The sequence below is a fragment of the Mesoplodon densirostris genome, chromosome 3, assembly GCF_025265405.1.
Source record: "Mesoplodon densirostris isolate mMesDen1 chromosome 3, mMesDen1 primary haplotype, whole genome shotgun sequence".
Taxonomy (NCBI): domain Eukaryota; kingdom Metazoa; phylum Chordata; class Mammalia; order Artiodactyla; family Ziphiidae; genus Mesoplodon; species Mesoplodon densirostris.
Genome location: NC_082663.1, coordinates 119678454 through 119693699, shown reverse-complemented (window position 1 = coordinate 119693699; position 15246 = coordinate 119678454). Strand labels below are relative to the sequence as shown.

At 51.2% G+C, this 15246-nt stretch overlaps 1 protein-coding gene across 1 annotated transcript in view; it reads right to left on the bottom strand.

Moving 5' to 3' along the window:
• Positions 1–2222: 2222 nt before the first annotated feature.
• The window catches only part of CYSTM1 (cysteine rich transmembrane module containing 1), a 55645-nt gene continuing 42621 nt past the window's right edge, over positions 2223–15246 (bottom strand). The window contains exon 3 of the mRNA XM_060092010.1: positions 2223–2394. Coding sequence (XP_059947993.1) covers positions 2285–2394 — 110 coding nt within the window. The 3' untranslated portion in view covers positions 2223–2284. The remainder of the gene's footprint in view (positions 2395–15246) is intronic.

Below are 15246 nucleotides of genomic sequence, written 5' to 3'. Positions count from 1 at the left end.
AAATTTCTCAAGTACGTTCATATCTTTCCATCATCACCATGTGAACTTGTGCCTCAAGCCATTCTCGACATGGAAGCCAAAGGGGGCTCTTAAAAATGCAAATTTGATCATGTCATCCCTTTGCTTAAAATCCTTCAATGGGGGCTTCCCTGGTGGTGCAGTGGTTGAGAGTCCGCCTGCCGACGCAGGGGACACGGGTTTGCGCCCCGGTCCGGGAGGATCCCGCGTGCCATGGAGCGGCTGGGCCCGTGGGCCATGGCCGCTGTGCCTGCGCGTCCAGAGCCTGTGCTCCGCAACGGCAGAGGGCACAGCAGTGAGAGGCCTGCGTACCGCAAAAAAAAAAAAAAAAAAAAAAAAATCCTTCAATGGCTTCCCACTGCTCACAGGACAAAACCCAAAATCTCTAAGTGGGGCTGTGAGCCCCCTGTCTTGCCCCTACCTGTTCTTCATGTGTTCCCAACATCCCATTGTTCTTTGCCACACCAGTTTCCTCTTCTAGTTTCTCAAATGAGGCATGTTCTCCCCTGCCATTGGGCCTATGCACCTGCTTTTCCTACAATTGTTTTGCCTATTAACAGCTATTCATCTTTCAGCACCCTCCCAGACTGTGCAGACTGTCCTCTTTTCATATGTTTTCATAGCAATACATATCTTCTTTTCATAGGAAAGCAGAATGTCAATAATACCTGTGGGACTATTTAATGTCTGGTTCCCTCCCTAGAGTGTAAGCCCCATGGGGGCAGGGATGGGGTCTGTTCTCTGTGGTCCATCACCTAACACACTGGAGATATTCAGCATCTACTGAATGTCAGTCGGAGGGTGATTGCCTGGGAGTACACTTGGGGCAGATTGAAGAACTGCTCCTCCCACAGTTTAAAGTGTCCCAAGGCAATGTTGTGATAAAACTGGGTTAAAAGAGTCCATTTACAATAGCATCAAGACTGCAGGGTACCTGAGAAGACTTCCAGTTTTAAAGACCAACAAAGGACGTGTGAAAGCTACGTGAGGAAATTATAAGATTTTTATCTAAGGACATAAAAGAAGTCCAAACAAATGAAGGGATACCATGTTCCAGACAGGAATACAACACTCTTAAATACATCAACTCTTCCCCCCAATTACTCTATAAATTACATGCTGTTCCGATTAAAGCCAAACATGGTAGTTTTCCATAGAAACTGACAGACTCATCCTAAAATCCAGATTACAGTAAAAGAGTAAAAGGCTAAGAATATCCAAGAAAATTCTAAAGAAGAAAAAGGAGTATGTGTGTATGCATGTCCTGGGGGCAGGGAAGATGCTTGTCACACCAGACTTCTGATTCTAGTCCATTTATATGTAGGAACTTGTTATATGACAAATCTCATTTCAAATCAGTGGGGAAAGGGTGACCTAATCAATAAATGGTGCTGGAACTATCAAAATGGAAAAAGAAAACCAGAACCCTATCCTACACCATGATCAAACACAAATTTAGGTGGACTAAAGACTGTGAAAGAGCTTCCCTGGTGGCGCAGTGGTTAAGAATCCGCCTGCCAATGCAGGGGACGTGGGTTCGATCCCTGGTCCGGGAAGATCCCATATGCCATGGAGCAGCTAAGCCTGTGCACCACAACTACTGAGCCTGTGCTCTAGAGCCCGTGCACCCTAGAACCCGCACATAGCAATTACTGAAGCCCACATGCTGCCAACTACTGAGTCCACGTGCTGCAACTACTGAAGCCCATGTGCCGCAACAAGAGAAGCCACTGCAATGAGAAGCCTGCGCACTGCAACGAAGAGTAGACCCTGCTCGCCACAACTAGAGAAAGCCCACGTGCAGCAACGAAGACCCAATGCAGCCAAAAATAATAAAATAGAAAATAAACAAAACTTTCATACTAGAAAATACACTATAAAAAGGTTAAGAGACAGACAAGAAGAAGGTATTTCCAAGCCTATACAAGTGACAAGTATTAGTGTGTGGAATATTTAACGATTCCCTACAAATCAGTAAGAGGAGACAAACGAATAGAAAAAACGGGCTAAGGATATGTAACAAGCAATTCACAAGATTTGTAAAGGCAAATCAAAAACATCTATTTATGTTCAAGGTCACTAGTAAGGAGGAAGGTAAGTTAAAATAGTGAGATACCATTTCACACCTATCATAGATGCTAAAATTTTGAAGTCTGTAGATTAGGTAATTTTTAAAGAAAGATAAAAAGTAAACTGTGCAGCACTAGTTGTTTATTCCAGTAACAGAAGGTAGCAGGCCTGCAGGGAGGACTTGGGTCTCGGCTGCTCAGTCCAAGTTGTCCAGGAGGCAGCAGCAGCAGAGAGCAGCCCAGCACGCGGCCAGGGCCGCCAGACACCCGGTGTCGTCCGTCTTCCTTTCCTGCTCCAACACGTACACTGGGGGGCAGGGGAGGGGCGGGGGCGGGGAGAGAGAGACCCAGTCAGAGGGGACAGGAGCAGCCGTGTTCTGTGCTGCTCAAGCACTTAGCACAACCTGTGGAGACCTGTTGGAGGTCTCCCTCTCTCTCCAGACTGTCAGCTCCGTGAAGGCGGAGCCACGGTATCTGGTTCCCTGCTCCATCCCCGCTCCAGTGTCTGGCCCACATCAGGTAGTTTCCTGGATGTGTGAACGAAGGTGACATCTGCTCAGCAGCTGTCAGACCACTGTTTCCTGCCACCTCCCCTTCCCCAAGCTGACTACGAAACCCAACCCAGCACTTTACTTGACTCATCAAAGTGATCCAGTTTGCAGTGAGGCCTGCCCTACAGCCTGATGTGGCAGGGACTGGCTGAAAGCTTTACACATTATCTCATTTAATCCTCACAACAGCTCTGTTACTATCATTTGTAACTCTCAAAATCTGTTTGCAGGAGTGTGAATTGGTAGAAACCCCTTGGGAGGGGGCGGGGAGGGGTGATGCATACAACTTTGACCCAGAAAATCTGTATCTAGGGTTTTTCTACAGAAATAATTGTCCCGTTGTTCAAAAATATGTGTACATTGTGACTGCTGCTGTATCAAAGTAACCCCAAACTAGCAACAACCTTGATGTCTGTCACCTGGAGACTGATTAGGTAAGCTAATGCATACTATAGAATAGAATACTAAATGGCCATTAAAAAGAACGAGATGGTTCTTCCATGTTGCCAGTAAATTAAGAAAGGGATAAAAGGTATATAGCAGTGCATTGTTATTTTGGTACAATTAAAAGGATATATACACACACATACACATACAGATTTCTGAAAGAATGCAAGAAAGAAAGGTCAGAGTGTGGGAGGGGTGGGGGCTTTTACTCTGCTTTGCATTTTACATTTTTCTCAAATCCAGGCTTGTCCGGTTCCAAAGCCACACTCAAAAGCCGCTCCTCCACTGTCACTGCCAGGGTACTGTAGGCAGGAGGGAGGGCTGTCCAGTTTCAGCAGAGATCGGACCTCTTCTAGCCTCTGCCACAGTGCTAGCTCCAGGGGCTTTCTTTGGGGGCAGCTGGCAACCACTGATCTGGGCTCCCTGGTGGCACTGGCCTCAGCCCTGGATGCCTTCCCCAATGTCACAGTTACCTACTGACCCTCCTCGGCCCAGTTCCCCTAACCTGTGCTCCCAGTTATGTCGCTCCTCCCTTCACGGCCTGTGACCTTCAGTTTCACCCATCAGATTTGCCTTCAATGCAGTTCTGACTCCCCTCAGGCCTTGCTGACTCAGCCCTGGGCACACGCTGGTGTTCCTACTGGGCAAACCTGGCAAGCAGCAGCTGTATCAAATCACCACTCCTCCCTGCAAGGAGCTCGGAGACCAGAGGGTCCTCGCGCTGGTGCAATTCCTAAGACTGAGCCCCATAAGCCAGAAACACTCCCACGCCAGGTCCCCAACAGCCCTACTTGCCACTCCTTCCCTCTCCAGCAACACGAGCTGGTGGCATTTCCCAAACCAACCCCAGCCTCTTCTCTTCCTCCCCTTTGGGTTTGAGCAGGTAGTCAGAAGCCCACCGGAGCCTGGTCCTGCAGAAAGAGGGCACCGAGGAGCAGGTACAGTGAGTCTAGCCTTTGCAAACCCCTGGGGAGTCCATGGTCCACCAAGGGCCACCTTCAGGTCCCTCACCACCCCCCACCCCGGCTCCCCTCTCTCTGTCACCAGTGTGAGCGCCAGCATCATGCCCTTCTTTCTCCTCCCACTTCCTCAGCAGAGCCCCGCGCTGCTGCTGTCCGCCCTACCAGCCTGTTCCCTCAGCAGCGCTGTCGGCAACTTTAGTGCCTTCGCACCTGACCCTGAAAGCAGCACCTGACCCTGAAAGCAGCGCCCGCCCCAGCCCTTGGCTTTTTCTTGACCCCAGCAACACAGTCCCTGGGCTCATCCTCCACTCCTTCGTCCTGGAAGTATCCCCTCCACATTCCTGCTCTGCCTCTGGGGCCCTCCAGCAGCACCCCAGAGTGCTGGGACGTGGGATAGATGCCTTCTCACCAAGGCACCTGCCTGCTGCTCCCAGACTCAGCCCTCATCACCCTTTTCTTCACCATCATTGGACTGAAGTCTGTAGATCCCTGCACATTCACAGGCAGAGAACACACTGTGGTCCCATTTCATAGAGGAGGCAACTGCATGAGGGAAGGCTACGTGGTCCGTCCAGAGTCAACTAGAAGGTAGCACTGACACGCCAGTTTCCCGGCTCCACGTGGCACTCCCACTGTCCTACACCCTCCTGCCCATCGAGTCGCTCCTTTGCTTACAGACATCCAGGCTCCTCCTTCCTACGGCACTTTCTCCGTGGCCATCTAGACTGTTCAGTCACGCTGCATGGATCCCACGGGTCTGTATCCGGCCACGTTCAGCAACCCCACTACCGAGCCCTACCTATAAGGGCCTCGGGCACCTCACAGCCAAATTCCCTTGCTTTTGCAAGACTCAGATCGGATCTACCTGCCCCCATGAGGAAGGCTGCTTGTCAGCAGGCACAGCCCAGCCCTGGCTCAGCGAGCGTCATACCGCACTAGAGCACCTGAAGGTCTCCTGAAAGGGAGTGGGGACCATGCCTCCCCTTCACGAGTCAGGAAACCCAATTCCAGGTGAGTGCACAGTGTGAAGGCTGGTACTTGTCTAACTAATAATCCAAAGAAAAGTATTCATTCTATGGGCTGAAATTCCTCTGGGCTTCAAACACGGAGGCCTGTATTTGGTGGCCACAGAACTCTGGTCTCTGTGGAAAGCAGGGTGAGGACAGCTTTGCCGTGAGGAGGCAGGAGCCCACTTAGGGCCGTATTCACGGAGCAGAGAGACAACCGCCTCGAACCCCAGTGATGCTGACGGCTGCAGCGGGCAAGGTGTGCATCAGCACATCCCTCCCGCAGGCAGAGACCGCCTAGCACAGACCCAGCCCGTGCTCTGTGCCCTACCCGACAGCACACAAAAAGACAACCCAGTGCAGGGGGCACTGGCTGTGTTCTCAGAAAAGCTCGTCCCCATCTCCCCAGCCCTCCCTCCTCCTTGCTAAAGCGGCCCCAGAGGCTCCAACAATTCTTCGCAGGAACCCAAGATTCAGCAGGAGGGGCGGTGGGATGGGTAGGCAGTGGGTTGTCAGCAGAGTCTAGAGATGGGAAGTTTGGAGAGAAGCAGGGAAGAAGCCCTTCCCTACCTGATACTGCTGCCCCAGTCCAGGTCACAATTCCCAAAGACACACTACTCCAGTCTAGTGGGAGGCACCACAATTAGAATTTAGGAACAGAGATTTTAATAAGCCATATCAAATTGACTTTAAATATAGGCTCATCTAACTCACTGGCCATGTAACCTTGGGCAGGTAACAACCTCTCTTAGCCTCAGCTTCCTGTGCTGTAAAATAGGAGTAATGTCAGTAATCTGTACCCCACAGAAAATGAAGAGGCTTGCTGGGAAAATGAAGAGATCAGGCATGCAAAATGCTACCACCACAGTGCCTAGCACGTTGTCAAGCGTTCAATAAATGCTCACTGGTGTTATTACTGTTATTCAAATGAGGGACTCTCAGGCAGACCCCTCCCAGGACTGACTAAAGAGCTGGCCTAAACCGGCAGAGAGAAGGGGTGGGGGGCTCACCTGGGCTCAGGGGAGAAGCCTCAGAAATAAACAAGAGGCCAGGAGGCAGAGTCATAGGCTGTTCTGGAAGCAAAGGGCCTGCAAGGTCAGCTAGCCCTTCACTGGGCAGAGGCTAACAGGTCCAGCGCAAGGGAGGGGTGTGCCCAAAGCCACTATGAGGGGAGGGGGCAGATGAAGAGAGCCAGGCCACCTCCAGTAGCACCACAGCAGGAGGACGGACGACTGCTGGAGGGAGGACTGCCAGCAGCAACTCCGGGCCCTGCTCTCACCCCAACTGCCCATGGGCACGTGCGCACGTGCACACGCGCGCGCGCACACACACACACACACACACACACACACACACACACACACTCTCTCTCTCTCACTCTGTCTCTCTGTCTCTCTCTCTCTCTCTCTCCCTGTCAATTTTCCTTTGGCCTCAACCAACCACATGGTATCAGAGCCCAGGTTCAGGGTCAGGGAGACATGGTTATGTCTTTGGGAAGTGTGACTCTGGAAACCTCAGGCAGAGCCCAGAACAGGGGACGGGGAGCTGATATACTGAGCCTGGGACAGAAGAGGGACCCGGTTAGCATGGGAACAAACAGGACAACAGCACAAGGGCTATAACCCAAGGACCAGAGACAGACCTGCATCCTGACTGCCAGGCCCATGCCTAGTGACAACCCACCCACCTGTTAAAGACCTGAAGGCTCTGCATCGACCCCAGCAGGAAAGTCCACAGTGGGTTTCACAGTCCCTCCCAGACCACTTGCTAGTCCTCAGCCTTCCCGTACAGAATGTGACACCTGAGCAGAGATGCCTGCCTGCCTCCCAGATCCGGCTGTGCACCCTTAACAGCCTCTTCCTTCTCTCCCTGCCAGAGAAATGGCTCACCTGCCTCTCCTCCAGGTCAGCTCCAGAAATAGCTGCCTGATTCATTAGCTCCCAGAGTTTAGGCCAGAAATCTTGCTCCAGGTTGGGTTACTATGTGAAAGGCTCTTCTTCCACACCTCACACAGATCTTTCAGATCCTCTGAGAAGCATCTAATCCGCTGTCTGGCAAACTCCTCCCTTCATCCTCCAGCATCTAAAACCAAGCCCAATAAGGCGACCATCAGGGGACTAAAACGGCGGCACAGTACTAAGCGTGTACTAGTGCCACGTGCCAGAGCAGGAGAAAGCAACAATCAGCCCCGAGAACAGCAGAAGAGAAAAGTAGCAGAGGCCACCTTCCTCCTCCTCTGCATCGCTGACAGGACAGGACCCACCACCTGGGGCTCAGGGCATCTCCTCCGAGAAGCCTTCCTGACCTGGCCCAGACCATCAAGGATCTTTCTGACTCTGAATTGCTGCTATCACACTATCATTACAATCATTCAAAAACCTTAGTCTTAGAAATACCAAGCAGTCCTTAAGAAGAACGCAGCACGGAGACAGAGATGGGCCCGAGGGAAGTCCTTAGATGAAAAGGGGAGGCTACGTGCACAGTACGTGTGGCACAGGGCCCAGAACAGAGCCTGGGGGTAAGAGCAGGAGCCTTTCCCTTTGTAGGGAATGCTTTCTTTTCACTTGCGGCATTGGAAAAGATAAGAAAACAGGACTGCCTCAGAAATGGCTAGTTTATCCTCAGGGTTTCTAAATGCTGTAACTAGACTATGAGGTTCTCAAGTGCAGGGTGCAGGTCTTCTCCCTGTGCTCCCATCTCTACTTCCTAACCCGACTGACAAATACAGATGGGCACTGGCCAAAGGAAGTCTCGTCCAGAGGTAGAGAGACCCATGCATGACAGGACAGGTGAATCTATCGAAAGCCCATCATCCCCCAGATGGGGGCCCTAGGGCTGGCTCTAAGCTGGTGCAGGGAACACCAGTTCTTGCAGCAACTCCAAATGCCAAGGTATTTCAGAAAAGTATTTTACTTTCCTAGGAAAGAAATGATGTATAATTCTAATAACGTTAAATGTTGTGTAAGAACTGGATGAAACGAAAACAGATGACAAGAACCAGCAGACCTGGGGGGTAACACCACACCTGCCCAAAGCTACTGCGAGTAGAAGACAAGTGACCTCAACATCCTCAGTTGTCAGTGGGCTCAGGGTTTCAGGTCCCAGGACGGAGCCAGGTCTGGGGACGAGACCAAAAGACCAGCCCAACTTGGGTTAGGAGGGGCAAAGTCATCAAGAGCCTGCACCCCCGGAAGCAAGCCGGGTGTAATGAGGTGCACTGCCTAGTCAATGCCCACCACCGAGTGACAGGGGTGCCTCCACAATCACAAGGAAGTGGCTAAGTGTAGTCAGTGACAGGTAATATGTAAAACTGGAATTGTAACATGCTGTGAAAGCCTATCAAATATCAAAATGAAGCCTGATGTTACGAGTGACCAGTGGTGGTGATGTTGGAGTCTAAAATTAGGCAGTGAGTAAAGCTACCTTTTGGCCTGTGAGTCTAGCCCTCAGTGGAGAAGGGTGAGTCATCAGAAACTGACCTTCAAAAGACATCCTGCTCCTGTGCTTTATAACTCGTACCCAAAAGAACTGAAAGCAGGTACTTGAACAGGTATTTGCACACCCATGTTCACAGCAGCATATTCACAACAGCCAAAAGGTGGAAGCCACCCAAGTGTCCACCAATGGATGAAAGGATAAACAAAACACGGTTTATACATACGATGGAATATTCTTCAGCCTAAGAAAGGAAAGAAAATTTGACATTTGCTACAACATGGGTGTACCTTAAGGAACTTTTGCTAAGTGAAGTAAGCCAGTCACAAGGACAAATACCATATGACTCCTGTTACATGAGGTACCTAGAGCTGCCAAATTCATAGAGACAGAAAGTAGAAAGGTGGTTGCCAGGGACTGGAGAGTGGATTTATTTTTTAGTGGGTAAGGAGTTCTAGTTTGGGCTGATGAACAACGTTGTGGAGATGGACGGTGGTGATGGTTGCACAACAACGTGAATGGACTTAATGCCACAAAACTGTACACTTAAAAGTGGTTAAAATGATAAACCCTACATTCTTTCATCCTCCACTTATTCATGAGGATTCCAGGCATATCAACACCCTGCGGGGAAAGAGATACGGGAGCTTTGCAGGAGGCAAAGCTGTATAGGCTGGTGGCTCAGGGACCTTCTGTCCCAGCAGCTGTTTCAGTTCTCCTGGGTTGGTGGTGTGATTGATCCCACCTTCCCCCGGGCTGCCCTTGAAGCCAGACAGCTAGACGCCCATCACAGCCATCAAAAAAAGGAGGTCCGCTCTGTCTGCCAGGTGCCCACCTGCCCTCCAGCCCGAAGACCCCTCCAGACCTCTCCAGCCAGACCTCACAGAGGATGTGCTGGAGGAGAGAGAAGCTGCTGTGGTGGCGGGTACTCTGCTCAGGCTCCCTCCCACCCCACATGCTCACTCCTCATTTCCCTGACACAGCCAACCCTGCAGGGGAGTCCGGGATGAAAGACACGGTGCCTGACTCAGGCAGCTCACAGACACCTTGGAAAGAAGAGCCAACGACCTATCTGAGGAAGTGCATGGTGACATGCCATACTGGGGGGCGGGGGGGACCAATATTCAACAACTAGAATCCAGAATCAGGACAGGGCCTTTCAGAATGAGCTAAGGAGAGAGGAATGTCAATCCTACTACTGCCCTGTCCTTGTTTTCCTTCCTTTACGAGAAAATTTAAAGAAACGCTGGCTAGTGAGCAGCTCACCCAGAAACAGGCAGCATTTTAGGTTGGCCCAGGCTGTGCTACAGCCCTGGCTTCTCCTGACTGATAGTCAGCATGGCCTGACACGCCCTGCCCCAAGGAGGGAGTGGTGGTGATGGTGATGAACTGCACGATCTATTATTTCATACCCTGCTAAGCAGCAGGAAAGACGCTTGGAACCAGGGGATCACAGAAACAAAGCAAGGAGAGAAAAGGTAGGAGTAGAACAGAAATAGACTCAGAAGCCTCAAACTCCCACTGTCAGTGGCCCCTCAATATAAGACAACAACTGCCATGATTCTGGATGCTAAACAGAAACCAGGAAAATTATTTTTCTGGTTTCAGGCACTGGGTTACAGAAAAAAGGGGAGAGGCTCCTTTGAGGGGCACTGGCTCTTTGGAATGGGCCCAGATGGGCAGAGATCACCACGGAAGTGGCTGCGGGTTCTTACAATTAGTGCCCCGGCACAGACAGGCACAGGCTGCTCTGCCATCGGCAATATGAGCCTGACTCACACTGAGTACTGGCCTCAGGAGCCTCATCCAAATAGGTCTTGCTGCATTTTCTAACAAGGCAAACACCACCATATCGCTTTTATTGAACACAAAATGTGTCTTTATCTTAGGTATACAGACCACAACTGGCTTCTGCACGTACCGGGTTCCTGAGTTACTGATTAACAGTCCTAGCAGACACATTTATGTAAAATGCCCGAGGTTGTTTTCTTCCTCCTTGGTCAAGCTTAATTTGGCAGACAGTAAAAATAGCTGTATTTTCACCTGAAGGCACCCCAGTTTAGAGCCCTGGTACATGGTGAGCTCTGAGGGAGGGACGGGACAGGAGAGCCACTCTCAGTGAGCGTGGTGAGCAGGTAATTCAAGCAAGGCACACCTGACTTGTAACAAGTGCCCCCCCCCACCCTCTGCCCCCTGAGGCACACCGCCTACCACTTCATAGCACCAAAGGTCATCCTTATAGATCTGGAAAGAACTGTGTGTGGGGGGCCTGGGCTCCGCCAAGCAGTCCCCAACAGTCCCTGCTGTTCTGTAACACCGCCACAAGCCACCCAAAAGTCAACCACCAAGGGTCCTGAAAACTACCACCACATCCACTGAGATGGGTCATTTGGCAAACGTGAGGCCAGAGACTTCCCCAGGGGAGAAGGGGAGGCAGGGGCCTGGCCTGCAGGGCTGGGACTAGAACTCTGTTAGGCAGGCAGGGCTGGAGCTCAGGAAGACAACTTCCTTCCATGGTCAACTCCACTAGTTCTAGCCAGCTTGTCACTGAAGCCGAATCCAAAAATAAGTCTCCAACAGCATGACCAACCACCTTTCCGGTGAAACAGGAAGAGACAGGCTAATCCTTGCTATGAAAGGCTGAGGTGGGAAACTAGGTGAGATTAGCCTTGGAGGTGGACAGGGTACACAGGGAGCCTCCAACACGTCAGGAAGGACGGAAGGCAGCTGATTGCTCCCCATCCAATGAGCAGGGTTCAGCTGCCCAAAGCAGTGGGTTTATTTACAGCCCCGTCAGTTTGGAGAACGGAAGGGCTCTCAGCAAACTCTGAAAGCCCGGCACACTCGGCCTAGGGCTCACTCCTGCCTCCCTGCTGTCGTCCCAGTCAGGCGCACCCCTGAGATCACAGCACAAACAGACCGCAGCCCCCTAGCAGCTCGCCAAGAAACACCGTGGAGGTGGAGAGGTGGCTGTAGAGTCGTATCCCCCGGGGTCCGCTCTCAGTGCCACTTTGAAGGGTGACAACCTCTCCTAGCTTCAGTTTCCTCCCTTGTAAGATGGGAATAATAATAGCACCTCTTCCGTCATTGGGTTTTTGGGGACTTAATGAGTTAAGCCACATAGGCCAGTGCCCAGTATACAGCAGGCTCTTGGTTTTTGTTAGCTGCCATTGGTACTCCCAAGACAGAGACCTGAAGGACAGAAGGCAGGACTCCCTAACTGCTGAGACACCTGGAAGCAACATGGGCATTATGTAAGGCTGCTAGCGGAGTCTATAGACAAGTTTCTCCTTCTACACAATGAACTGAGGTCTTTTTGAAGAACCAACAAGTGACAGGGAAACAGGGTAAAAGAGGTATCTGTTTCCCTTAGGTACTGCCGGGCCACCTCCTGTGGATGCCAGGCTGCTGGGCGATGACCCAGGAGGGCCGGGGGCACTGCACCCTAATAAGGCACAACCTCACAGCTGTTCCAGTGACCCTCCCCGCCACGGCAGCAGCTGGAGCTGGCGACCACCAAGAATCCTTCTGCCAACCCCTCACCCTCCCTACCCTCCTCCCAGGTCTACACAGGGGAAAGGTCTTGCTGAGGAATTCCTTTTGCTCTCCAAGACGAGTTCTGGTGACCCTTAGCTCCTGATTCTACCTGGATAAAAATGCTGAACACGCCAGCATCACTCACCACGCCATGCCCCTAGTCTGGCACAGGGCACTCGGTAGGCCTGGCATATAGGGGACATGGAATGAATGAGTGAACGAATGAATGAGTGAATGAACGATTTGTCTTGCACCTTTTACCTCAGCTGGAAAAGCTGTTTCCAGCCTACCTTGCAAGCAAGCTGCAGATACAGGCTTAGCTGGCTATTCTCTGAAGCAATGGCAAAGCACTATTAAGAAAAAATATGAAGACCCTGTCAGTCTTAAGTTCTTAAGGAAGGGTGTCACTCCCACTTCTGTCAGTTTAAGTCCTTCAAGAGATCCTGGCTCATCCTGAACTTTCCTGAAATGGTTGAGGGCAGTCCCTGGTATCAGGGCCATCACTCTATCCCAAAAGGGATCCATGTGACTAGGAGATCATCTTGGGAAAGAGTGAAGCAAGCAAAAGGAGCTCAGGGGCCCGAGCCTGGCTGGGCCAGGGACAGTCAGCCCCGCAGCCCCAGAAGACACTTTCTCCAGAGGGCCCTCCTGAGAGCCTTTCCTTCAGATCTGTAGGCCTAGGGTACTGTGCCCACCATGAGGAACTCATGGTTACCCATGGCTGCCCAAGGGTACTTGGACAGGGCTTCTTTGGGGGGAGGGGGCGGGGCTGGAGAATATTGATCCTTTATGAACTACCCACGATACACCTATTCTCAGAAGCAAAAGTCCATTTTTACCCATTAAGAACAACTCGAAAAGAATCTTGCACGCTCCAAAATCCTCCAGGCTGACAAGGTATCCCAGGCTACCAAATGGACTCATTTCAGGGTTAAATGGAAAAGTTCAGAGGGAACCAAGACACTACCAAAAAGTAAGGCTAATGGAAATTTTTTTTCCCCCTAAGGAAAATGCAATTGAAAAGCACTGAAATCTTTCCTAGGTTATTCTCAATTTATGGTCTTTAAGCAGGTTGTGTCCCTGGGAAAAGGTTCTGATGCCTGGGACACCAAGAACAAAGCTTTCCACATCACCACACACACCCAGGTGCAAGCTCTAGGGGAAATGTGTGTGCGTGTGCACGCACTTGCACGTGTGTGGGGCGGTGGTGGGGATGCCCTTCTCCAGCTTCAGAAAGCCTCTAAGGTCTAGGAGGCTGAGGATGCATAAGGGCACCCTAGGGAGTGAGCCACCTTTTCCAACCAGGATCCTAGCTTGGACATGCAGCACACCACTGATATAATGAGAAAAAAGCCACTGAGGCCAGCAGGGGAACAAGGAGGGAAGCAGTACTGGCCTCTCAAAACTAAAAGAGTTACAGCCCTGACGGCACACAGCAGCAAGCTTCCTGGCTGCGAGCTGATAAGGCTTCCCAGAAGAGTGGATAGGAAAGTCTGTATTTCCTGGAGGAGGAAGCCACTCCCTCAGGGAGCCAAGGCAAGTGTCCAACAGCAGAAGGGCAGGGCAGGCTACAAATACTGTCACGGTCCACTCACTGGCTGGTCCCAGTGGCTCTCTCAGCCCCCGCCAGACCAGCACTCAGGTCAGGAGCTGGGTCCTCTTCATCCCTGTAGCCCCCAAGGTCCAGCCGCTGTGGATGCAGGTTCACTGGGCTTGGGGGCTGAGCTTGCTACACCTGGCATAGTCCATTTTGGTAAAATGCATTTCCGTTAAGCTGTCTGTGGCTCGGCTTCCTCACCTGAAAAACAGAGACAGTAACACCACCGACCTCTTGGGATTGTTATAAAGATTAGATGATTAACGCCTTGAAAAGCAGCACAGTGCCAGGCACAAAGTAAACAGATAATACATTATAAGTATTACTGCTGCTGTAAAAAAATAAATAAATAAATGGCTAGAAGGAAAAGCACTGTGTATTGTAGGGCGGGGGTGGTGGTGCTGGGGGCGCCCAGCATGAAGTCAGCAGCATGAGATTAACATCTGCAATGGAGACTTCACCGGAAACCACTGATTGCCACTCGCAAGACTCACATTCTACGGGACCAAGATGCAGCTGAGGGTACACAGATTGATGAATTTAAGATGAAGAAAAAAACCCAAAATGCCCAACAACACTTTTACGTAGCATTTATATTAGCTGCAAATATATTTCCTGGACAGAGATTAACATACTAGTCAAATTTCAAAAAGGGCTGCATCGGACTTCCCTGGTGGCACAGTGGTTGAGAGTCCACCTGCCGATGCAGGAGACACGGGTTCGTGCCCCGGTCTGGGAAGATCCCACATGCCGCAGAGTGGCTGGGCCCATGAGCCATGGCCGCTGAGCCTGCGTGTCTGGAGCCTGTGCTCCGCAACGGGAGAGGCCACAGCAGTGAGAGGCCCGCATACCGCCAAAAAAAAAGGGCTGCATCATAAAAAACTAAACACAGACCAAAAGATTTATACAAAAATGTTAACTACTGTCTCTGGATAGCAGAAGAATGGGTATTATTTACTTTCTATAAAGAAGAGATGTTCCTGTAATTTAAAAAGTAACTCCTGTAATTTAGAATGAAGCCATGTTTTTCTGTGTGAGAACCCGGTTGTACCACAGGAGTAAGTGGCCTGGGATACAGCAGAGCTGCACTAAATCAGGGTTTGGAGAAAGCCACTCTTCTGGCCCCTGACCATGCTGGGCGTGGTCCCCACACTGGTGTCAGTGAATGCTGGGCTAAGCCCTCATCTACAGACACCAGCCCTCGCCATCTTCATTGTCAGCATTTTAGTTATGATCGGCCTGTGTTGCGTCCCGCTTTTTGGAGCGTCTCAGCTCTGGTGAGCCACAATGTAAGCAGAATATAGATTTTTCCCCTGCGGCTAACCACACTGACCACGGGGAAGCGGGTGCCCATGGGCGCTGGGCCACAATGGCTGAGGTTGCAGGCAGAGCCACACGGACTGTGCTCGGGCCCCGGGCCGGCCTCTCGGCACAGCTAACGCCTCACTGCTATTTGGAAGGACGCATCCTAGGGAAAGGCCCCCGCCACCCTAGGTGACCTCACTCACCGGGCGGTCCCAACACCACGGTCCTGGCTCCAATCCTAGAGACGACCTGATCTATCCCACCTGCACTTTCCAGTTTCCCTGGATGCCTTTTACCCAAAGCAACCTACCTTTCCTT